We start from the raw sequence: 25626 nt of genomic DNA on the forward strand, positions 1-25626 counted from the left end.
GGGGGTTGGGGTCTCCTCTGATTCCAGAAGCGCCCGAGGTGAGGAGATCCCGCCCCTCTGAGGTGATCCTGCGGAGGGGCGGGGCGCCGCCACTCGGAGGCGGGAGGCGGCCCCTGAGGGCGGGACTAGTCGGCGGCAGCCTTACGCTCCGCTCCCACCATGCCCTTATAAGGAGCGCCCGGCGAGCGGGCTCGGGAATCCAGTCGCAATCCCTGCGGCGCAGCCCCAATCCCAGGCCCCTCCCTTGGGAATGGGGGCGGGGCGGAGCTTTGGCGGCGCGGTCTTGGGGGCGGAGCTTATCAAAGAAGGTCCAATAGGAGCAACGGTGGGGATCGGAGAGGCACTGCCATTGGGCGCGGCGACGTGAGAGGGCGGGGCGCCCGTGGGGCTGGGTACGCCGAGGGAAGCCCGGACTCCAGTCGCCGCTCCGAGTCTGTCTCTTGCCGCCGGCTGCCGGCCCCGCCGATCCCAGGGTTCCGTCGCCCGCGGTTCGCCGCCCCGCCAGCCGCCGCGATGCCGGTGTTTCACACGCGCACGATCGAGAGCATCCTGGAGCCGGTGGCGCAGCAGATCTCGCACCTGGTGATTATGCACGAGGAGGGCGAGGTGGACGGCAAAGCCATTCCTGACCTCACCGCGCCCGTGGCCGCCGTGCAGGCGGCCGTCAGCAACCTCGTCCGGGTGAGCGCGCCGGGCCTGGGACTGGAGTGCGGGCGGGACACGTCCCCAGGGTCCCGGTCCGCCTCGCTGCTTGAATTCGCGAGCTGCCTTGCTGTGGCTCTGCGCGATGTGGGCTCCAGGGCAAGTGCCGAGGTTCGGAATGCTGATTTCTCTATGCTGTGACCTTGAGCAAGCCCCTGAGCCTGTCGGGGGCCTCAGTTTCCTCATCTATAAAATGGGGCAGTCATCAGAAATCCTGGTGTGCGTTGTAAAGAGTCAGAGAGGTTTGAGTTGTAAAGTGCCTCGCTTGTATGTGTGTGTGCCCAAGAAATGAGAGTTGTTAGGTTGTCTCATGGTTCCTCCCCTGGACAGGCTGGCGTCCCTCACGTTGACTACCTTGCTCTCAGCTCCTTTTTAGGCCTCTCTTATCCAGCCTGTGGGTGGGTTCTCTTACGGACTCCCCGCCTTTCCTTCCAAGGATTCTTATTTGCGCCCTGCTGCTCACCTTTCTAATACTTCTGTTCCTTGACACCTACCTGCCCAGCCCTCCCCGTGGCTCCCGGCGTCCGACGCTTTCCCCGGCTACTTGGCTTCCTCCCCTTCTGCCGCCGCCTCCTTCCCTCCGGGGCATTTTGCTCACACCTCGGGCACTCTAACACCTTTATGCGGTAATTCACTCCCAAGAGCCCTGCTCTTCCTGCCTGACCCCGTAGTCATTCATTTTATTCCTCCCGTTAAGCTTTCCACACAGCTTTACCTGCTGTCAAACGGCTTCCTTCCACTGGGGCCTTTCCAGATTCGGGGGCCCTCCTGCTCTGCCCCTCTTCTGGCAGGAAGCAAGATGGAGCTGCTACGAGAGGCCTGTGGAATCTGGGATCTGCAGCCCCTGCCTGGGAAGCCTGGGGCGTACTTTCCCAGGCCACACTTTCTGCGGCCCCGGGATCTCCATTGATCTTTGTGGCTCACATTTTTAATAACTGAGGTGCGGTCCACTTCTGAAATGGAAAAAGAGATACAGAGACTAGTCTCTTAACTGTTCCCTGGCTAATGTCACACTTGCTCTAGGCGGGGTGTGACTCAGACTTCAGTTGCTGTGAAGACAACACAGGAAAAAGTTCATTCTGCTTCCGAACTGAGCTGTACAAATGATGTGTCAGGGTGGTTGGTAGATAACTGTCAGTCGGGTGGGGCTTGTGTTATTTTTCTGATTATAGGACTTTAGTGCACGTAACGTCTTCAGGGGCTCGGGACTCAAGCATTTCAGCAGACTGGTAGCTAGGGAGGTGGAGGCGGGGAGGGGCAGGGTGAGAGACAGACCTTCGAACAAATTTGTGTTCTTCTGTACAGATGAAGTAAGAAACTATTGAGCAGGAGCACTGTATTCATTAAGACAGTCTGTCTAGTTCTTGTTCTTTTTGTAACTACTTTTAATCTCATACCCAGAGAACATTCTTAGGTATTGTTTTCTCAAACCCAGAGAACATTCTTAGGTAGTGTTGTCTGACTTGGCTGCATTCCAGACCTCGGGTTTCTCAACAAAGGGGAAACAATGTAAAGACGAAAGGTAATGGTGTCCCTTCCATGTCGTACTTGAGGAAACAAAATCTTAAAACCACATGTTGCACTTGGAATACAGCTAGTGTAGTCAACGGGTTGCTTGATATCTGGTTAGGCTATTTAGAGAAAAGTTATTTATGAGCGTTCGTGACATGAATTAATAAGCATTGAGTGTGTGTTGTCTAAAGAGCATGGTGTAATAAATTAGGGGCTCTCAGTGTGAGTATGAGAGTCACCAGTGGGACTTTGTGGATATTCCCATTCCAGACCCAGGCTCATCAAGGGTAAGGAATTTGTATTTTTTGAAGAAGCGCCATAGGTAGTTATGGTGGCCATAGTCATGAGACGTACAAAAGAAACAAGGGCAGATAATAAAGGAAATGGCGTATAGGAGGTTTAGCAGGTCTTATCCAACAGAAGTGCCAACTGGGTGGGAGGAGGAGGGGAGAATGTGTGAGGAAGAACATTTGGGCTCTAGGGAGGCCAGAGGACCCATCCATTGTTTTGAATTCTTTTTGTTGTTTTTTGTGACAGAGTTTCTCTGTGTAGGCTTGGCTGTCTTGGAACTCACTGTGTAAACCAGTCAAGCCTGGAACTCAGTGATCCACCTGTGTTTTGAATTCTTAATGCCAACTTCTTAAATGTATGGATCCTGAACGTATTTCAAGGTCCTGACTCTTGTCTGGAAAATACAATCTAAGTGGAAAACATATTTTTCTGCTCCTTGGTTTCAGCCCTCAGCAGTGACACACAGGTGGCTCAAAAAATTGAGGTTACAGGAAGAGGAGCTGTGTGAAGAGATAGAAGTCTTGTAAGACTTGAAGTTAAGGCCTAGGCTTTGGATGCTGCAGGAAAAATGGAAAAGGAATTAAATGTAAAAGTAGTTGAAAAATAATAACCGAATAATAGAACTCTGGGTGTGCAAAACTCATGCTGTTTCTATGAAATAATGAAATTAAGTTTTGAGCAAATATTTTGGAATTTTTATTGTCAGAGTGTTTCTTGGAAATAACTTTGGGAAGTTATAGCGTCCTTATTCAAGTGATTTTCTTTGGGAATTTCTGTCAGATTATTTACATATGTATGCCAAATGGTCTTATTTTGGTCAAGAAAATTTATATCTTGAGTGAAATGGGCATTCCTTGAGCCCAGCTACTTGGCATACTGTGGTCTAAGACAGGGCTTCTTAGGTTTTTCTCCTTGTGACTCCTTTTGGCCTGAGAAATTTTGACTATACCTTAGTTATATAGATACAGAAAATAGGCATATAAAACAATCCATGGCTAATCATAAATTTATTTTAAAGCATTTCTTTGGTATAGATAGGATTTTACCATTAATAAAAGATGCAAGTAAGTTTACCTAGTATACTGTGGTAGATGTGCTTTATTTGTGTGTAAAGAATTAAATGTTGGCTGAATATTTGCTGTTTCAGCGAAACAGAGCATCTTCAGTGTTTTCTAGAGTTGATGTGTATTTTGGTCTTAAAATCGGCAGTTCTGAGAGGTCTCCTTCACATAAATATGTACTACAAAGTGGCAAAACTGTGTAGAATTTTGGAAATTGTTGGAAATCCTGCCCTAGTCCCAAGTCAAAATTCTATGTAATGATTTTCTTTTTCTTTTCTTTCTTTCTTCCTTTTTTTTTTTTTTTTTGAGACAGAGTTTCTCTGTGTAGCCTTGCCTGTCCTGGACTCACTTTGTAGACCAGGCTGGGCCCTAACTCAGAGATATTCACCTGCCTCTGCCTCCCAGAGTGCTGGGATTACAGGCGTGAGCCACCATGCCCAGCTATGATTTTTTTTTTTTTTTTTTTTTTAATGCAACTTGTCAACAACTTAGACAGCATTTAAAAAATCAAATGTCTGCCCGGTGTCTTACTATGTAGACCTGGCTGTCCTAGAACTCACAGAGCTCTGTCTGCCTCTCCCATCTCAATGCCCGCTGGAACTAAAGGTGTGTGCCACCATGCCCAGCTATAGTAGTCTGAAACATAGTAGTTTGATCACTGTATCTAGCATTTGAGGTTTTGTTGTTGGTTTTTATTTGTTTGTTTTTTTTGAGACAGGGTTTCTTTGTATAACACTGGTTATCCTGGAACTCACTCTGTAGACCAGGCTGGCTTCAAACCCAGAGATCTGCCTCCTGCCTCCTGAACGCTGGGATTAAACGCCCAGCTAAAATGTAGTTTTAGTACCTGTTCACAGGTCTGTCTTTTAAAATGATTTATTTTTATTTTATGTGCATTGGCATTTTGCCTGCATTTATGTGTGAGGGTGTCAGATCTCCTGGGACTGTAGTTACAGTTTTGAGCTGCCATTTGGGTGCTGGGACTTGAATTTGGGTCCTCTAGGAAAGCAGCCAGTGCTCTTAACTGCTGAACCATCTCTCCAGCTCTTGAGTTGTTATTTTTGTTCCACACTTGAGGAGGTTGTTTTGGAATTTCAGTAAGGTGTTTTTTCTTTCCTCATTTATTGTGTGTATATGTGTGTGTGTGTGTGTGTGTGTGTGTGTGTGTGTGTGTATGCATGCATACATACATGTTTCGTGTGTGGATATATGTTACTTTGCATATGATAGTCCAAGACTGATGTTGGAATCACCCTCAATTGTTCTTCCACCTTATTTATTGAGTCAGGGTTTTACAGTCAAACCCAGAATTTACTGATATGGTTAATCTTTAGGCAGTTTGTTTCTTGGAGGATCATCTGTCTCCTCTTTTCCAACTCTGGAATTACAGGCAGGCTGTCATACCCATACAGCATTTTATGGGTTCTGTGGCACTGATCCTCCCACTTCTTTCACTTGTACAACAAGTGCTTTAAACATGGAGTTATTGCCCATGAACTACTTAAACTTTTTGCTTGAATGTTTTAGTTTTTTTTTGTTTTTTTTTTTTAGACAGGGATTCACTGTGGATTTCTAGATAGATGACTAAGAAGTTTCCCTGGTTGGACGTGAACTCCTGTCTTTGCCTCCCAAGAGCTCCGATTACTGGTATACACTGCCATGCTTGCCTATGTCTTCTTTGCGGCCTAGGATACTGAATAAGACCATGTTTTAAAACAGTCCTTATTGCGATATAATTTCCATGCTATACAGTTTACTCATTTCAGGCGTACAATTAATTGCTTTTTGTAATATTATTGTTGTACAACTATTGCTACAATCTAATTTTAGAACAATTTGTTTATGATTTCTTCTAATAACATATATTATATATAATAATGGGTTTATAAATGTATGTGTTTTGATGATATTCACCTCCTTATAACCTTTTCTTGTCCCCCATACTCACATATATCCCCTTTTAGAACAATTTTGATTACTCAAAAAGAAATCACATACTCATTTGCATCACTCATTTTTTCCTTTGTTCTTTTACCTCCATGACCCCTTTACTTTCCTAGCTCCTGGATTTGCCTTTCTGGATATTTCATATAAATGGAATCGTACAGTTTGTGGCTTTTGTGTCTGGTTTCTTTTTACTTTGCATAGTATTTTCAAGGTTCATCCATAGTGTAGTATGTCTCAGAATTTTATTTTTCTTTTCTTTCTTTCTTTCTTTCTTTCTTTCTTTCTTTCTTCCTTCCTTCCTTCCTTCCTTCCTTTCTTTCCTTCCTTCCTTCCTTTTTTCCTTTCTTCCTTCCTTCCTTTCTTCCTTCCTCCCTCCCTCCTTCCTTCCCTCCCTCCTTCCTTCCCTCCCTTCTTCCTTCCCTTCCTTCTTTCCTTCCTTCCTTTCTTCTAACTTTCTTTCTTTTCTTGTTGTTGTTGTTGTTCTTGTTCTTGTTGTTGTTCTTTCTTTTCTTGTTGTTGTTGTTGTTGTTGTCCATTGTATGGAAACCATTTTAAATGCCAAAAGCAATTCAGTGCATTAAAGCAAAGGAGAGGAGGTAGAAAAGGGAAGGGTGGGGAAAGGGAATAAAAAGGAGGAACACAAGTTCTAAGACGGGTGGGATTTAGTATGCAGTGTAGGGGAGTTGGAAGCCTAGGCTGCCCATCTCACAATCATATGTCAGTTTTCTTTTCTCACTGAAGTGGCCTATAGCAAATGATCTGTCTTGACATTACAGCCATGTCAGTTTTATTAATGGGCCTTCAGATACCTAATCTCCCATTGCATATGAGATCATCTGTTGTAACTATTCCTTGGACTCATGAGATACTTATTTTAGGAGGATGTTGTAGCCTTGACTTTTATGTGTCTCACCCATATATCATAAGGTCTTGGGACCAGTCCTGGGACAAATAGTAGCATTGTCTTCTGTTTAAGTGGATAGATGGAAAAGTCTGTTTTGTCCTTTAAAAGAGATCAGTAGTTAATTTTGCCACTTGCAGTTATCTGTATTAACATTTGAACAACATCTGAGTGACACACCTGTGGGTGATCTTTCTTAATCAGTTTTTGTATTTCCTAATTTTAAAAACAAAACAGAACCATTAATAAAGTAAATAAGGAGGTTTATATAAGCATTTATACCTTATGAGATACTCTGTGTTTTTTTTGTATGTGTATGATGTACTTATGTATGTGTGCATACATGTAAGCCTTTTTGCACATGTGTTGAGTTCTTGCCTGTGTGTGCATTAGTGGAGGTCAGAGGTTGGCATGCCTTTCTCAACTGGTTTTCCATCTGAGTTTTTGAGACATTGACCTGGAGCTTATAAGTTCAGCTAGACTGGCTCACCAGTGAGCCCTCGAATCTACCTGTCTTTACCCTCTAGTTCTAGGGTTACCAGTGGTCACTTCCGTGTACAACGTTGTACATGAATGGTGGCAATTTGAGATCAGTTCTTTATGCTTGCATAGAAAGCACTTTACCCTCTGACCCGTCTCTCTAGGGCCCATGAAATCACTCAATGTTGGTGATCCTACAACAATCCTGTGGGTGGATGTTGTGAGGTCCTTGTTTTATAGATAAAGAAACTATAGTTTAGTGAAATTAAATAGCTTCCCTACAAGTTGGCCTGGACTCAGACCCATGCTCTCTTACTCCAGATCCTCCGCACTTATTCCCTCCACTGTTCCTCATCCACTTAGATCAGAGTTGTTAAGTATCACTGGAAAAGTTCCACCTGGAGCTAGAAGCAACAAGAATGCTGTTAGTCACAAGTTTCCATTTGTTCCGGGCCTGGCAACAGTGTTTTTGGAGTCTGGCTTTGGTGTGACCTCATGACAGGTCTATATAGAGAGTGGCAGGGGTGAGTTGCAGTTTTATAGTCACACCTCAGACACACTACATATCTCCACCTTCCCCTTCTTCTTCCCGGAAATAAAGAATAGGTGCAGATCAGCTCTAAAGACTTTTATTTGTAAAACAGAGAAAGGCTTAAAGCCATATGTATATGATTGCTTAGCTTGAAGCCTATTAGAACTAAGTAGTATTTGAGATAAATAAATGTATATATTTTTTGGGAGATTATGAAATTTCCTTTAAAAACTTTGCCCCAGATCAAAAATATTTAAGAATGGAACAGATGTGAACTTTATTTTAATAATGTTAACACTCATGTATCTGAGAGAACAGAAGGTTTCTGGAAATTATATATATTTCTGCAAGTGTTTTTGTAATTTTAGGGGAGCCCAAACTTAAATGTGTGTTTATATACACAAAGCAGGAAGTTAGATGTTACATAAATAGCATTGATATAATTCTAAGTAGGCACAGCAGAAGTCCATAGTAGTAGCTTTAGTTTGACCCCTCCCCTCCCTATTATTGTTTTGAAGAAAGGGTGGCATTAAGGAAACTACCTTTATGGAGATAAGGGCTCACTTGGGTATTAATACAATTCTTGTCTATTTGTTTAAGCAACCTACGGGCTGGAGAGATGGCTCAGTGGTTAAAAGCACTTGTTACACTAGAAGAGGACTTGGGCTTAATTACCAGCACCCATGTGGCGGTTCACAGTCATTCGTAACTCCAGTTCCGGTGGATCTGGCACCCTCTTCTGACATCCATGAGTACCAGGCACACATGTGGTACACATACGTAGTCAAATCACTGATACATATAAAATAAATAAATAACTCTAAAAATAAATAAAAATAGAGCGGCTTGTTTGTTTTATGGATTTACTTAACCAGGGCTCATATACTTGTGTATAAGATGTATGTGTGTATACACATGTACATATCCATGTATATGTGCTTGTATACTGAGAGGGCAATCATTTAAAAGCTCAGCACCAGCAAGATGGCTTCTAACAAGGTGCTTCTGACAAAGCTGTCGCCAAACCCAACAAATTTGATCCCTGAAACCTACATTATGGAAGGAGAGAATTGACTCCTACAAGCTATTTTCTGATTGTCACATGCACTAACCCCCCTCAACTGTAAGAAAAATAGGAAAAAAAAAAGAAAGTACATATGTTAAAATGTACTCTGACAGGTGCCTTTGGGAAGGGTGAATGGGAATACCCACATCATCTGTGTACTGCAGTCTAGTGACTCATTTGCATGCTCCAGGGAAATGCTCATCTTAGGTGTTTGTCTTTTCTAGTAAACTTTAGGGCTATGTCTGTTCTGGTCATAGACTTACAGTACACATTTTTAAATTTATATGAATCTTCATAGCATTCATTTTAGTGCATACAACATTAAGAATCAGTGTACAATTGGTGCTTCTAGTCCTTACCTTTCAAACATGTGGTATAGCCATATGTGAAGGCTCACCAAATTTATAATGGTCTTTGGTAAATACAGGTCATATATGTACTAAGGGAGGAGTGGATGGCTAACTGCCCATTGTTTGAGATAACAAAAGTGTTCAGTCTATTTTGAGTTGTGGCTTCTCTGTTTAGGAGTCATTTCAGCTATGCAGGCCACTTACTAAATTTATAGCTCGAGTGCTTCCTATCTGGAAGATGCCTGGGATTTCGCATTCTCTTTTTGGGAGTGCCTTTAAAAAAATGTAATGATTTGGACCAGGTGTTCCTCTATTATTTGGAACTCTGCTGTGTACAGTGTAGCCTTATACTCTGAGTCATGAATTGTGCACTAAATAGCTGTATTTCCTTGGACCACATGGCAGGAGACAGAGATTTTTAAGTTGATCCACCACTTGAATGAGCTCATTCAAGTCCAACATTTTGTTGTTGTTGGTGGTGGTGATGGTGGTTTGTTTTTTGTTTTTTGTTTTTCTTTTTTAAATTAAACCTTATGTCATCATGACAGTGGCTTTCTCTCTCACCCCATATAATTAAAAACACTTTATCTCAACTTAAATTACTCAGTATTTTATGTTTCAAGATTTCAATAAGCCTGTCAGACAGGAAGTAGAAAGACAAAGGGAAGCTTTTAAAGAGAAGTCCTTTCTCTAATATGCCAGTATGCCAATTTCTCTTGCATTTCAGGAGCTAAAACCAGCATTTAGCTACTACCAAAAGTAGCAGTCTTTAAGTAGGAGGTATCAGAGAGGAGCTGATCTTATGTCTATAAGTTCTCTTTAGAATAAAGCTCTGTTTTCAGGACTCCTCCCTCATGAGAAGAGTGTTCATTCAGATAATTGTTTTTCTCAGAAAACGTGAACCTTTTTCTAACTTTAAGCTTTCCTATAGGGATTCTGTATAGGACTAGTAGAAGAAAACAAATTACTCCTTGACCCCCATGCCCTGGTTTTTTGTTTTGTCTTGTTTTTTAACATTGTTTTGCTGTGTGGCTTAGGCTTCCTTGAACTGTCTGTGTAGCCCAGGCTGGCCCTGAACTCAAGAACTTTCTTCCTGCCTCAGTCTCATATAGCTTGAGGCAGTCTCAAACCTGATGACCTTGAATTGGGTCCCTTGTTACCTGGCTGCTCCTCTGGTAAGTGTAGAATGAAAGAACTTCAGAATTAGTAGCTAGATCCTGAGAGACTTCCTATATTGACTGACATTCTTTTCAAGACATGTTGTCAAAGACTTATTGATTAAATTTGTTTAACTGTGTGCATTATATGGAGAGATGCTATGTAGATGATAGTGTACTTCGTGAAAGGGGACTTACACAATTACACGTAGGAAATGGAAAGTTCATTGGCTTCTTTCCCATGGTAAAATTAAATTTTGTGTTTCATATGCTGAGCCATGAGTCTTGGATGATTGATTTGATTAAAGTTTTTCTTTCCCTACCTCCCCACTTATCTTGGGTGTTTCTCCCTTTAGATTGTTGATTTCTTAAGGATAAGGACTTGGTAGTGTTGTTTTCTCTGATATTTGGTATTTATGGTGTCATGTTAAGGTGATTTTGTTTTGGTGAGGATGGCTTTCTATCTCTTGTCTCTATTGGAAGACTTGGTGGTGCTCTTGTCCTGTCTATTCTAAATGCCTGTGAGACCCGAGAAAAGAATTAAATTAAACTGTGTGGTGCTTTGAATAGGTAAGGCCTACACAGACTCATGTGTTTGACGGCATAGATAGTAGGAAGTGACGTTATTAGGAGGTATGGCCCTGTTAGAGAAAATGTGTCACTGTAGATGTGGGCTTTGAGGTCTCCTGCTGCCTGTGGATTAAGTTGTAGAAGGCTTAGCTCCTTCTCCAGCACCTGCTTACACGAACCTGTTTCCCACTGTTGTGATAATAGACTAAACATTTGAATTGTAAGCCAGCTCCAATGAAATATTTTCCTTTATAAGAGTTGCCTTCACAATGGAATACTACTATTCAGCAATTAAAAACAACGAAATCATGAATTTTGCAGGCAAATGGTGGGATCTAGAAAAAAAAAATCATCCTGAGTGAGGTATCCCAAAAGCAGAAAGACACATGATATATCCTCACTTATATAGACCTATAAGATAGGATAAACATACTAAAATATGTACACCTAAAGAAGATAAACAAGAAAGAGATCCAGGGCTAAGATGATCAATCCTCATCTAGAAAGACAAAAGGGATGGACATTGGAAATAGGAGAAAACAAGTAACAGGACAGTAGCCTACCATAGAAGGCACCTGAAAGACTACATAGCAGTGTATCAAAGCAGATGCTGAGACCCATAACCAAACCTTTGGCAGAGTGTAGGGAATCATATGAAGGAAGGAGGAATTAGTATATCCTAGAGGGGATAGGGAGCCCCACAAAGTCCAAGTATATCTGAGCACAGGGGTCTTCTATGAGACTGTTTATCCAACCAAGGACCATGCATGGATATAACCTACAACCCCTGCTCAGACATAGCCCATGGTAGCTTAATATCCAACTGGGTTCCCAAGTAAGAGGGGCAGGAATTATTTCTGACATGAACTCATGAGCTTCCCCTCACCCCTGAGGGAGAAGCAGCCTTGCTAGGCCACAGATAAGGACATTGCAACCATTCTGAAGATACCTGATAAGCTAGGGCCAGACGGAAGGAGAGGAGGACACCCCCTCTCAGTGGACTCATAAGGGGTCAGGGAGGAAATGAGGGAGGGAGGGAAGGATTGGGAGGGAAAGAGAGAGAGGGCTACAGCTGGGATACAAGTGAATGTATAAAATTATTTAAAAATAAAAAAATACATAAAAAAAGAGTTGCCTTAATCATGGTGTCTCTTCACAGCAATAAAACCCTAACTAAGACATACTGGATACAGATTTTGGACTTCTGATTCCAAAAAATTTGTTGTCACTTCTATGAGAAGTCAGACTTTCCTTGGGTTGATGTGAGTGTGGGCTGCATATGTGTGTGCTTAGAGAGTGAAAGCCAAAAATTAGAACTAACTATTTTGAGACTCAGATTGGGTTGCAGAAAATAGTCATTGGCCCTTAGAGAACTTCCCACTGAACATTTCCAGTTGAACGACTTAGGAAAGTGGCTGCATTTGCTGCAGTTCTTAGCACAGCTGGCCGCCATCCAGGTTAAAGTCATTCCTTCTTTTGAACTAAGCCAAAATTATTCCCACAAGTAAGCTTTCTGTGAAGAAAATGGCATGCCTGTTCTTAGAGTTGAAAGTTCATGGCCCTTTTTTATCTATCTTCCCAATGTTTTTAGCCTTCTTTGAGTTTTCACCCTAGGATATTCATTGTTTACCAGGTAAAATAAATGTTTTTAGTCATATAGTTAAAATAAGGAGTTGGGGGAAGCTGGACGTGGTGGTGCACATCTTTCATTCCCTTTCTCTGGAGGCAGAGACAGAAGTATCTCCAAGGTCGAGGCCAGCCTAGTCTATAAAGAGAGTTTCAGGCAATCCAGTGCTATGTATTAAGATCCAGTCTTAATAAAATAAATAAAAGATGGATAAGTGGGCTAGTGGATTTTACAGAAAACTATACCAACTGTGCTTAAACTTCCCATTCTATTAATTCTTCCCTAATATTAACATTATTTATTGAACTGTAATTGTGTCTATTATTGGGTATTGTAAGTAATGCTAGGATATATAAGATACAGAAATCATTGCATGTAATGCAACCATCCAATTTATGTTGAATAATTTCCAGGCACAATCCCAGTGTGTATATGGAGATAATCCTGCCTTGGCTTATTGTAGGTTTATAGAGAATATGTGCGTATAAATAAAAATAAGACATGGATTTGGAATTTGACATGGACATGAATTTTGTTTCTTTCAAATGAACAGAATCGTCAGCCTCAGCAGAATGTATCTAGTATGAGTTAATCAATAGCAAATACGCCAATCATAGTTTAGATGTAGAGTAAAGGTAAATTAATGTAGAATCATAACAGTATTCTTGTAGGAGGGAGAACAGTAGGGTATAATGGTTAAGAGTTAAACACCTTGGGTTTAAAACCCACCATTGGGGCTGGTGAGATCACTCAGTGGCTGTTAACTGTTCTTGCAAGTACATAGTTTGGTTCCCAGCACCTATGTTGGCAGCTCATATTCCTGTAACTTCAGCTCTAGGGGACTAGTCACTGTCTTCTGGTCTCTGCAGGCACCTGCACAGACATATACACCTCCCCCACCATATACACTTAATGAAAAGTAAAATAAGCCTCAATCCTCCCCACCATTGGCTATTTAGTGATAGGTACCTTTGGAGAAATTTAGTTCCTAGTAAAGGTAAAGATAATGTGTCTCTCATAGTACTATGAGTGAGTATTAAGTGAGTTCCCCAAAATATTTAGAACAATTATTGACACATAGTTAAGTGCACAGTATGTATTAGATTTATCACTAACATTCTTTCCCATGATTTTAAGGCACATTTTAAGTGTTAATCTAGTGAAAAGGCTGTTGATTTAAAAAAAAAAAAAGCCTAAGCATAGCTTTAACTTTTATTCAACATGGCAAAATGCCAATGAAAGCTTTCAGTAGAATTCCATATGTTGTGGAATATACAGTTTTACCAACTGTGGGAAAAATATCACAGCTTTAGGTAGCTGAACCTTTAATTCCCAGTTTCCCATGATTAAAGACAACCTCTACTTTTTTCTGTTTTTCTTTTCTTTTCTTTTTTTTTTGGAGGTGGGTGGTATTATACCTGGTAAGCAAAGGCTATGCCACTGAGCTATATCTATTTATAGTAACCATTTATTTCCTACTCCCTTCCTCTTTTCTCCCTTTTTTAAAAATTTTATTTATTTAATGTATATGAGTTCTCTATCAGCACTCATATACACTTCTGGCATGCCAGAAGAGGGCATCAGATCCCAGTGTAGATGGTTGTGAGCCGCCATGTGGTCGCTGGAAATTGAACTCAGGGCGTCTGGAACCTCGGAGCCTCTCTCTGGCCTCTCCTTCCTTCTCTTATTGAGATAGGGTTTTCCTATGTTGCCCAAGCAGTCTTAAAATCCTAGATTCATATAATCCTTTTCGCTTCCCAAGTAGCTGAGATTACAAGAATGGACCTGGCTTTTTTTTTTTTTTTTTAATTGTTGTTTTGTTTTTTTCCCCTTCAAAGCATTTGTTTCTCTGTGTAGCTCTGGCTGTCCTGGAACTCACTTTAGACCAGATTGGTTGTCAAACTTAGAGGTGCATCTGTCTCTGCTCCCAAATGTTGGAATTAAAGGCATGAACCACCATTGCTCAGCTCCCGGCTTAAAATTTTAATTGCTGTCTTTTGATTGGAATAACAGCAAAGAAAAAGTGTTCCATTCCACTCCCAATTTAAAGCAAGAGTTGAGGCTTAGGATTTGAGCTGTTAGCCTAAGTATTCGTGTGCTATCTTTCTTTCTCCCTTTCTCTCCCTCTTTTAAAAAATGATTTATTCAATTACGCTTACATGTGTATATCTGTGTGTGAGGTGTGTGCATTTGAGTGCTGGTGCCCAGGAGCTGGTTGTGCACTACTAGATATGAGTGCTAGGAATCAAAGGCAAAACACTCATACACAAAGTTATTTTTAAAGACTTTGAAGTTACTGCTTATGATTTTTTAAAAGTCTAGAAAATCATTAAAAAGACTAGAAATAATGTATATAACTTCCAAACTGTTAGCTGCTATCTCCTGAATCATATTTGAAGTCTGTCACTCTTATAGTTGATAGGGCCTTTGCAGGGGATTCTGTTTCCCTGCTTTTTTTACTTTTTATTTTTAATTTATGTGCATTAGTATGAAGGTGTTGAATCCCCTTAAACTGGAGTTACAGACAGTTGTGAACTGCCATGTGGGTGCTGGGAATTGAACCCGGGTCTTTTGGAAGAGCAGCCAGTGCTTTTAACCTTTGAGCCACCCCCGCCCCGCCTTTTTTTTTTTTTTTTTTTTTTTTAACAAGAAATATGAAGCTACTCCAGTCTGCAGCATAGTGGGTACTCTACTCACAGTATCTATCATACTAAACTGGCTGTTCCAGATACTGATGAATTCTGCTTTTCATAAATGCAACATATTTAGCTTCACCTGGAGGGCTGACTATATCTTATTGTTTCGTTGGGTGGCCGGGCTACCCCTTCAGTTGTTTGTTAATAAGATTTATTTTTTTTTATTTTTACATATATATGTGTGTGTCTGTGTGTGTGTGTTTGTGTAAATGTGTATAGTTACCCACAGAGATCAAAAGAGGCACTAGATTCCCTGGAGCTGGAGTCAGACGTAGTTAGGAGCTGCCTGAAGCAGGTGGTGGGGACTGAACTTGGGTCCTCTGGAAATGCAAGGTGTGCTCTTAACTGCTAAGCTACTTCTCTAGCCAGTTTGTTGGTTGGTTGATTTAGAGAGTAAGACAATAACCGAGAATATGGTGGCACTTACCTATAATCCTAGTACTTGAGGAACGGGCAAGAGGATCAGGAATACAAAGCCATCTCAGGCTACATAATAACTTCAAAATCAGCTTGAACTACAGTAGACCTGCCTCAAAATAGATTAGTAAGAAAGGGGCTGGACAGATGGCTCAGAGGTTAAGAGCATTGTCTGCTCTTCCAATGGACCTGGGTTCAATTCCCAGCACCCACGTAGCAGCTCACAACTGTCTATAACTCCAGTTCCAAGGGATCCAACACCTTTATATTAATGCACATAAAATAAAAATTAAAAAAAAAGGAGGGCAGAATCCTTTCAAAGGTCCTATCAACTGTAAGAGTGACAAACTTCAAATATGATTCAGGAGACAACAGCTAACAGTTTGGAAGTTATATACATTATTTCTAGTCTTTTTAATGATTTTTCTAGACTTTAAAAAAAAATCATAAGCAGTAACTTCAAAGTCTCTAAAATTAACTGTGTGTAGGAATGTTTTTCCTTCATTTATGTTTGTACATTACATGTTTGTCTGGTGCCTGTGAAGGTCAGAAAGGGGTGTTGGGTCCCCTAGCATTATTGTTACAGATTGTTGTGAGCTGCCATGTGGGTTCTGGGAACCTCTGCAAGAGCAGTTAAGTGCTCCAGTTTTGATACTCTTGTTCCTCAATCATATTTTTAATACTAATATTGATAATATTGTTTTAATCAGAAGCATCTCAAAATACAGAAACTTCTAGGACTTAAAAAATGCTACAGTTGAGAATACAAGGCACTTGCAAAATGGTCATTGTCAGGACAATATTTTGTCTTGAGAATGTAGATGGTTTTTCCCATCACTTCTCTCTCTCTTTCTCTCTCTCTGTGTATTTTCTTGTGGTAGCCAATGCTTGATATTAGGTGATTTCTTCAGTCACCCTCTGTCTTATTTTTGGAGATACAATTTTTCAGTGAACCTGAATGAAGCTTACAGATTCAGTTAAGATGGCTGGCCAGCAACTTCCAGGGATCCTCCTAGTATATACTTCTCCAACTCTGAGATTATAGGTGTGAGCTCCCGCACCCAGCTTCTTTTGATGTGGGTGATCCAAATTCAGGTTTTCATGCTTCTGTGGCAACTAGTTTATTGATTGAGCCTTCTGAGCCATCTCCTCAGCCCCATCTTTGGCTCTTAAAAATTTTAGTTGTGGTAAAATATACTTAATTTTACATATGCAGTTTTGTGGTATTAATAAATACAATCACATTGTTGTACAACCATTACCATGGCATGCCTCCCCCAACTGAAACCATGTGTCTCCTTTTAGCTACTGGCACATACAATTACTTTTTGTCTTAGTGAATTTGACTAGTGTTGGTACCGTTGGAATTATGCAATATTGTCTTATTTTAATTTTTGCAGTGCTGTGGATGAATCCAGGGCTTTATACGCATTCTCTGCCTACATGTCTACATCCTTAGTCCACAATATTTCTGCTTTAGTGACCAGCTTATTTCACTAGCCTGGTGTCTTTAGGGTTCTTTTTGGCAAGTGTTAGAATTTTGTTCATTTTAAAGACTGAATTATATTTCGTCGTGAGTATATAGTGTGTATATTTAAAAATTTAAAAATTAACTTAAAAATTTAATTACATTGTGTGTGTGTATGCATGTGAGCATGTATGCCCTCATGCATGTGGAGATCAGAGAACATCTTTGTAGTATCAGTTCTCTCTTTCTACCACGTGGTTCTCAGGTCATCATCAAGCTTGGTGGCAATCACCTTTACCCCACTGAAGCATCTGGTTGGGCCTTTGTTTTATATATCTACCACATTTAGGTCTTGATAGATTTTTGGGTTGCATATATCTGTAAATATTAAAAATAATCCTGTTATTTCATCATAGTTTTAATGCCTTAAGAAATTTGGACTCTGTCCCTGAAGGGTATGAAGTTCTGGTGGACTTGGGCTGGGACTGTGAATCAGCCTCTGATGCTGGAGAGTACACATGCAATCAAAAGTAGGCCAAAGGCTGTTTGTCAGAATGTGGTGGGAAGACAAGAAGGGAAGTTTGTTTTACTTTACAGAGGCTATTTCTGAAATGTGAAGGAATTAGCCTGAGAAAATGGGAAAAATCTTTTGCAAGAGAGAAGAGTATAACTGTGTAGTTAGCAGTAGAGAAGGGTTAGCAATGAGACTACTAAGGCAGATCAGGCCTGCTAGGGAAGGAAATTTTTTGCCATAAACACTAGCCACACAAAAGGGGAAAGAAAGCCGGGTTCAGTGGTGCACATCTGTAATCCTAGCACTCAGGGAGTCAGAGGCAGGAGGAGTTCTGTGAGTTCAAGGCCAGCCTGGTTTACAAATTGAGTCCAGGACAGCCAAGGCTACACAGAGAAACCTTGTCTCCAAAACCCCCAAAAAACCCAAAAACAAACAAAGGAAAAAAAAAAAAAAGGAAAGAAAAGGAAAACTGATTTATGGATGCGTAAAAGAGCACCTAATTTAGAACTTTAAAAAAGTTAAAAAAAAAGTTAAAGGTAAAAGGATTAAGATTAAAAGGCTCTTCTTCTTCTCACTTTGAATCCCAGCTACCTGCCACCTGGGTTCTCTCCATCCTCATAGTCTTAGGAGTGCTGAGAGAGAGTTCAGATACATGTTCAGTCACACACACACACACACACACACACACACATTTCTCTTTTATACAAATTGTGACTTGTCATACTATCCAATTTTTTCATCATCATATTTTGTAGAATACTTATTAGTACAATAGCTATCTATGAGTTTGAGGCTGGTCTGGACAGTTCTGGGACAGCCAGGGCCACATACACACATGTTGGTGGGGGAGGAAGATAGTCCTTTTGTTTCTAGTATTCTCACTGCCTGGATTACTCTTCCTCTCTTGTTAGGATGGGCCCAGCCTACTTGCTGCTCTATGGAGTTCTTCAGCTGCTGAATTAATTTCTCTTGGTGTTTCTGTAAGACTTGGCTCTGGTTCTCATCAAACTGCCTACAAGTTAGAGCTACTTGTGTTCATGTGTTTCTACCTCTCCTTTGACCCCAGCCCTGCATCCAGCTTTGAATTCTAGAAGGGATCTAGTACTCCCCATTGAGTGGGTTATTAATACTTTGATTCAGCTGGTTGTATTTGCAGCACTACTGAGTTCCTTCCTTCCTTCTTTCCTTCCTTCCTTCCTTTCCTCCTTCCTTCCTTCCTTCCTTCCTTTCTTTCTTTCTTTCTTTCTTTCTTTCTTTCTTTCTTTCTTCCTTTTTCCTTTTTCTCCTTTTCCCCTTCTCACCATCAGAACAAGAAGATACATATAAAAATTCTGAGCCTTACCAGCAGAATGATTTAATAATTTTGAGGGTAATGATGTACCATTGCATACATGGTAAATGTTATTTCCTTATGTCTCCTGAATGTAGAAGCTGTAAGTCAATGAGCATCAACTCTAAAAGTGCCTTATATACCGCATTTCCAAAACCAGCATTGTAGTGTTACATTTTACTTGATGCATACAGAAGTCTGAGTGGAAGCTCCAGCCTGGGCTGATCATCAAAAGGCAGATTCCTTTGTCTCTTGCTACTCCAGGAAGGAGAAAGAGAAATATCTCTTTTCTCACACTTCTTGTCTGGAAATGGACCCTTTAAACTTATGCTAAGTGACGAAATAAGCAAACTTCTTTTTTTTTTTCCAATGGCATTTGCCTGATCTTTCTGGTTTTTCTTTTCTATCCTCAAAGCTACTAGTCTGTATTTAAGTGTAGCCCTAATCGTAACACCTTCCTGCTGAGAAATCTGCTAAGCTTCCTCCACAGTATTTTCTAGTTTAATATACAATATTTTTTCTAGTTTCTTAAATTTTATTTTATGTTGTGTGTATGTTTTGCCTAATGAATGTGTGCCACAAGTATGCCTGGTATCTAGGGAAGTCAGAAGAGGGTGTCTGATCCCCATATTACTGGAGTTATAGACTGTTGTAAGCTACTGTATTGGTACTAGGAATTGAATTTCAGTCCTCTGAAAGAACAAGTGCTGTTTTAACCCCTGAGCCATCTTTCCAGCCCTACATTTCTTATTCTAGCTGTTGAGGACTGTCATACTTCAGTCCCTTTCTGATCTTACTTTTCTTAGATTCAAGCCTCATGAGCTTATGTCTCTATTGAGAACAGGGCTCAGCAAACTATAACCTCTGCCAAATTTCTATTGTCTAGGGCCTAACAATAATATTTACAGTTTTGGCTAACCTTGAACTCTAGACTATCCTGCTGCCTCAGCCTCTTGGGTGCTAGTGTTACAGGTGTGCAACTCTGGTTCAGTTTTTACAGTTTTAATCTCTTGGAAAAAAATAAAAAGAATATTTCATGACACATGAAATGATAAAAATTTAAATTTCAGTGTCCATAAGGAAAAACAAAATTGGAATATAGCCATGCCTGGTAATTTACAGATTATGTATGGCTGCTTTCACACTTAAAAATGACAGTTGAAAAACTGTGACAGAGATTATATGGCTCACAAAAGCCTAAAATATTTACTATCTATTCTCATATATATATATACTCCACACCTCAAACCATGAAGTAGATTTAGAGACTTGTAAATAGACTCAGAGTGGTTCTGATGCAATGGCCTCATTTTAAGAACAAGAAAGTGTATTCTCGGAGATAATGAACTGGTATAAAACACACTCCTCTTGCAGAGGAGAAGCCAACGTCAGAATCTAGTGCTGCTCCACTCTGTGCCCCTCCAGGAAAGCTAGAGTACAATGAGACTTTGCACTATGTCTGTGTCCTCTGTGCATGCTCTGTGCCCGAGGAGGCCAGAGGAGGTGTTGGATCTCCTGGAACTGCACTCTCTCTGTTAGTGCACTAACAGATGGTTGTAAGCTGCCCTGTGAGGTACTGGACCTGGGTCCTGAGAGAGCAGTCAGAGCTCCAGCCTTCTTAATACTTTAAAAACAAAACAAACTAATGGACTGTTTATTCTCTCAATTCTTCCTAATTCAGTCTTCATTTTGCCCAGCAGGGAATAGTCATCTGAGATAGTAAGATTGGAACATCCTAATGGTTCAGTTATCTCTGAGAGATGTTCAATATCTAGATTGTGGTATTGATATTTTGTACTGTAAGCAAAGGAAACAAGCTTAATATTCCTACAAGTCCTCCTCTTGGCTAGCCCAGTACTGTGTTAATGTTACATGAGGAGCAAGGATGAGATGACAGTCTGCAGAAGGCACAAACCCCTGCAGCATTGCTGGGGGTGGCTTGTAGCTTTTTCGTATCAGTACATCTTGGCTAGTTTAATTTGGAGGTGCAGCGTTGTTCTCTTATTTCACTTTTTAGCATGTTTACAACTGAGTCTGTGCTCAGCCTGTATAGAGTTATACTGAATTGTGTTTAGGTGTGTTGAAAAAATAAAAATACCTAGAAGAAGGTGGATGAGATGGCTCAGGGCTTGTTGTATAAGCCTGATGATATGAGTTCATTCTCTGGAACCCATATTAAGGTGGAAGGAAAGAAGTAATTCTCCTGAAAGTTGTCTTCTGACCACTACATGTTTGTTACACGTTTGTATGTGTGCCCGCTGCTCACCCCTGCCTCCAGTTAAACAACAAAACAAAATACAGAAAAAAAGCTTTTAAAGGTATAGCTTTGGATATTTATTTAGTGTAGATATCTTGAAAGTCTCTATTTTAGACACTTCAATTGGCAGCCTTTTCATTTGATTCCTGTATTTAACAGAATAGAATTTTGAGCTCTGGCTGCTTGTGAGAAATCGACGCTTGAGTACTGTTTGTCCACTAACAAAGACATAGTAAAGTGTTGCTTTTAGCCCTGATTTAATGGGTAAGAGTGTTTATTATGGCCTGGAGCCAAATTCAGTTATTGTATTGTAAAAGGATTCTGAATAATCTCCAATTAGCAAGCAAAATGGCTCTTAGCATTAATAAAGACTTTTGCCACTGGGTTAGTATTTCAGATTTTGGTACCAGTAATTACATAAAAGGGAAAAAAAAGTCTGTATGTAGGTTAGCCCTGGTTCAACTTTAAAAGCTAGTTGAAGCCAGGTTAATTTTAAAAGTGTGTGTGTGTGTGTGTGTGTGTGTGTGTGTGTGTGTGTGTGAAAGAGAGAAGTGGGTCTGGGGCGAGAGAGATACATTTTCTGTCTCTGTAAGACAAATGCTGCTGCTACTAGCTTTTATGTGGCTGCCAGAGACCCTTAGCCTCTATTCAGCTGATATTTCCTAGTTGAATAGCAGCTTGGGAGACCGAGCCTAAAAGAGCCTGACTGATCTTGCCTATGGAGACATTGCAGCTGATGGAAGAAACCAGGGCATTGTCTGTCAGTTAGACTCCATCCTGACCCTACAGCCTGTTCACTCATTGTCAGCTTCAAGTCATCCTGTTGTTGCCATAGATTTTTATAGGGCTGTAAGAGCATGGCAAATAACTTCAGAAACATCACTGAAAGGCACTTTATCATTTAAAGAAACATACTAATAGAGAGCAGCTTCTATTCTGCTGGGGTTTCTTCCAGTTAGGATTAGAGCATGGATCTGTGTATATGAATACCACAGTCTAAAGAACTTTTTAGGCCAATTGATTAGCCCCCTAATTGAGAAATGAGAAAATATTTGATACCCGCCTTCTATAGCTGTTAGGGTTTAATGAAGTATTAAGTCCTGACTTAAAGCATATGTTATATTAAAGTTATTTATTTTGTCTGTTTGCTTATGTATTTGTTTGTTGGTTTCAAGACAGGATTTCTCTCTGTAGCCCTGACTACCCTTTAACTTGCTCTGTACACCAGGCTGGCCTTGACCTCAGGGATCACCTTTCTTTGCCTCCCAAGTACTGGGACTAAAGGCATGCACCCATCACTGCCTGGCAAGTTTATGTATTTATATTTCTGTGCATGGCTTGTAACCCTGGCAGTATAAAGGTTAAGGCAGAAAAGTAGCCACAAACGTGGTGCTTGCATTGCCAACATAACCAGTTCTAGGTCAGCCAGGACTACAATGTAAGACCCTGTCTCAAAACAAAACAAAATAAAAAACAAGCAAATAAAAACAACACACACACATACACACACACTGTAAGAAAAAAACAAAACAAAACCCTAAAATCACCAGTGAGTACTGCAAGGATGGAGAGAAAGACACAGGGACTAAACAGTGGCATCTGTTACCCACCAGGCCTATTCCTGGTAACTTATCTGCTTTACCTCATTTATCTCCAGAGTTCATTTTTCCCATTTATTGATATGGAGACTGAGGCTTAAGGACAAGTGCAGGACCCAGAACTAGAAAACCCAGTTTAGCAAGGTTCGACTGCCTCACTCCAAAGCGAGATTCTTCTGCTACTCCACAGTACCTTCCAGGATGGGCATGGAAATAGATTGTTTCAAAACTTACTTACAAATGGCTTTTTGGAGTTATTTTTCTACACAGAAAAATGTTTTGGTTATAGTTACAACTCTAGGCTTATCTACAAAGATTACAATAATCATTTAAATTCTGCATATTTGTGAACTAAAACTGTTAGGGAAAAATTTATTTGTAATTCTAGCTATTAAAGCAGGAAAGAAAAACCCAGACATTTTAAATTGTTGTGGAAGAATCTTTTGAGAAAAGTAGGTTTGATTAGAGGGCAGCAATGAGGAAGATGCAGACTATGGATTTTGGTGGTGCTTTGGTCTATTTTAAGGCATTAAGCGCTAATGGCACATTCATGCATATTATTTTCTTAATCATGCATAAGACACAACAGGTGGTGATGTCAAACTAATTTTTTTTCCAGTAATATTTTTATTTAGCTTTTCTATTTTCATACTTTTATCATTTTTGTGGCATACGGGACCCTAGCTGGTCATCTTAATAGGGTTATAGAATGTTAGAGTTTCTTCAATTATTAAAGAAGAAATGAAAATAAAAAGAAAGGTTTTCTTAGTTGTACAGAAATTAGGAGGAATGGAGGAATTAAAGAGCAAGTGTGGGCAGATACAAGGTTGGTAGAGTTAAATACTAACAGCCTTGGCTACTTGCTTTAATCATTTTCTCTGTTTCAGTGAGTGGTTCTTTTCTGAGCCAGTCACTGTGCCATGGCTGTGACAGAAAAACCATTCTCAGACCTGAAGTCACAGCTTCCCTAAGGAATTTGCACTCTACTTGAAACATTTATTAAAGATAGTATTCAGGTCACTCAAAGATCTTTCCTTTCTCATCAGTATGTATGAATATTCATTGATCACTTAATTATAACCATTGGGGATGCTACTGAGTTCTCCTTTAAGTAATCTTTTTAATACCAAAACCCAAATCAAATAAACAACTTTTTTCCTATAGTTAATGCTTGATTTATTATTATTAGAGGTAGGACTAAAATTGGGAGCTGGGTGCGGTCTAGAATTTTTCTTAGGTTTGTATGTCTGAAATCAGCACAAAAAGTACTTTAGTATTTGGTGGGCTTTTAAATTTCGCAAGAGAAATAACCTTTGCAAACTTCATTGTCCTCCTCCCCCTCTCTCCCTTCCTCCTTTCTTTTCTTCTGGGAGCTGAATGCATGTCCACCAAGCTACATCTCCAGTCCCAGAGCTGCATTTCTAAGATGAGGTATCTGGAATAGACTGCTATATTCTTTTTCACCCGACAATTCCCAATCCATGTAGTAGAAGGGGCCTAGCTTATGTTTCTTTGAGGGAGTGGGCAAGAAAGCGGGTGGTGAGGAAGATACTGGCCTGTACTTACGGTCTGTTTTCCTGTTAATTTGGTGGCTCTCCAGAAGACAGCTGTAAGTGGTTGTAAAGCCTGTGGAAGAATTTTGAGTTGAGAGAGAGGATGAAGTATTTGCACATGGAAGGAAGCTTTTGCACTTTGGAAGCCTATTCACAACGTCTTCTTAAATAGGGTTCTGGTGAACCAGGCTGCTCTGCTAACATTTATCCAGCCCTAATTAATGACTGTCTCAGTTGTTGGGTCAGAATAAACAGATGCTGCCAAGGCAGCTTAACTTGAACTCCAGGAAACTGTGTTGCTGGATGAATGTTTGACATTAGAACTTGCCATTAACATGGTTCACCTGCTGTTTAACTCACATAACTGTGTTCTTCTTTGTGCACATATACATTAGTTTATTGAAATTTGTTAGAAGTGGAAACTTTCATCTCTCTCTTTCTGTCCCTTTCTCCTTCTCTTTATTCGAGACTGTTTTTTTGTGTAGCCTTGGCTTCCTGGACTTGCTTTGTAGACAAGGCTGGCCTTGAACTCTCAGAGATCTGCCTGCCTCTCTCTCCAAAGCACTGGGATTAAAGGCGCGCACCCCTATGCCAGGCTTAGTTTTTCATATTTTATAAATTGTTTTGTGTCAAAGGATATTGTTGATTTTCCTTTTTTTTTTTTTTTTTTTTTTAAAGAGAAAGTATCACTGTGTGTGCCATGCTGGCCTCAAACTCTCTGTGTAGCTTTGAATTCTCTTTGTATTCTATGCCGGCCTCATACTCAGAATCCTCTTGTTTTAACCTCCTGAATGCTGAGATTATAGGCTTGTGCCATCTTGCCTGGCAAGCACTGGAATTTCCTGATTTTGAAGGTAGTACATACTTATCTGCCCTTCCCCAATCTAGGATGTATGGAAAAGGATTAACAAGAAAAAAGTCATCTGAAATTCTGATTTCCATGATGTGCCTTTCTCTATCCAACCTTTTTTTTTTTTCTGTGTAGATACACAATTGGTATACAATAGAATGTTTTATGAAAATAGGCATTTTGAGTAAAGTCCATGTTATTAGGGAACTAGCCTAATGTACTGTACTGATTAAAATTAAATCTTGTTTGGTAAGCTGGGCATGGTGGCCCATGCCTGTAATTCCAGCACTCTGGGAGGCAGAGGCAGGTGGATCTCTGTGAGTTCGAGGACAGCCTGGTCTACAAAGTGACTCCAGGACAGCCAAGGCTACACCAAGAAAACAAAACAAAACAAAACAAAACAAAAAAACAAATCAATCAGTCATTCAGTCATTCAGTCAATCAAGTGGTTTGTGAGTGAATCAGGACAGCTATGGGACACTAAGAAGTTATGAGTCCTGTGGTAAATTTAAAACAGTGTAGGCCCTAACAAGTTATTACAATCTCTAGTTTTTTTTGTCGAGGAAATACGACCTAACATAGTCAGAGTTTCCTAATTTTCAAGAAGCTTGTAGATCTGAATTGTTAATGTGAAAATTTTCTCATTGTTTCGGACTCTAGTGAGCATCTTGTAGTAGGACAAATGAATGAATGAAAATATTGTCCCCTCTCTCCCACATATGTACTTAATTCTCTTTCTCTCTCTCT

At 40.3% G+C, this 25626-nt stretch overlaps 1 protein-coding gene across 2 annotated transcripts in view; it reads left to right on the top strand.

Annotated features, from left to right (window-relative positions):
* The first annotated feature begins 392 nt into the window (after nt 1-392).
* Vcl (vinculin) overlaps nt 393-25626 on the top strand; it is a 95850-nt gene continuing 70616 nt past the window's right edge. Inside the window, exon 1 of one of the 2 annotated variants that reach the window (XM_021642973.2) lies at nt 393-681. In XM_021642973.2, coding sequence (XP_021498648.1) covers nt 514-681 — 168 coding nt within the window. In that variant the 5' untranslated portion in view covers nt 393-513. The remainder of the gene's footprint in view (nt 682-25626) is intronic. The other variant, XM_021642974.2, reaches the window with a different exon arrangement.

This window comes from Meriones unguiculatus, chromosome 4 (genome assembly GCF_030254825.1).
Source record: "Meriones unguiculatus strain TT.TT164.6M chromosome 4, Bangor_MerUng_6.1, whole genome shotgun sequence".
Taxonomy (NCBI): Eukaryota; Metazoa; Chordata; class Mammalia; order Rodentia; family Muridae; genus Meriones; species Meriones unguiculatus.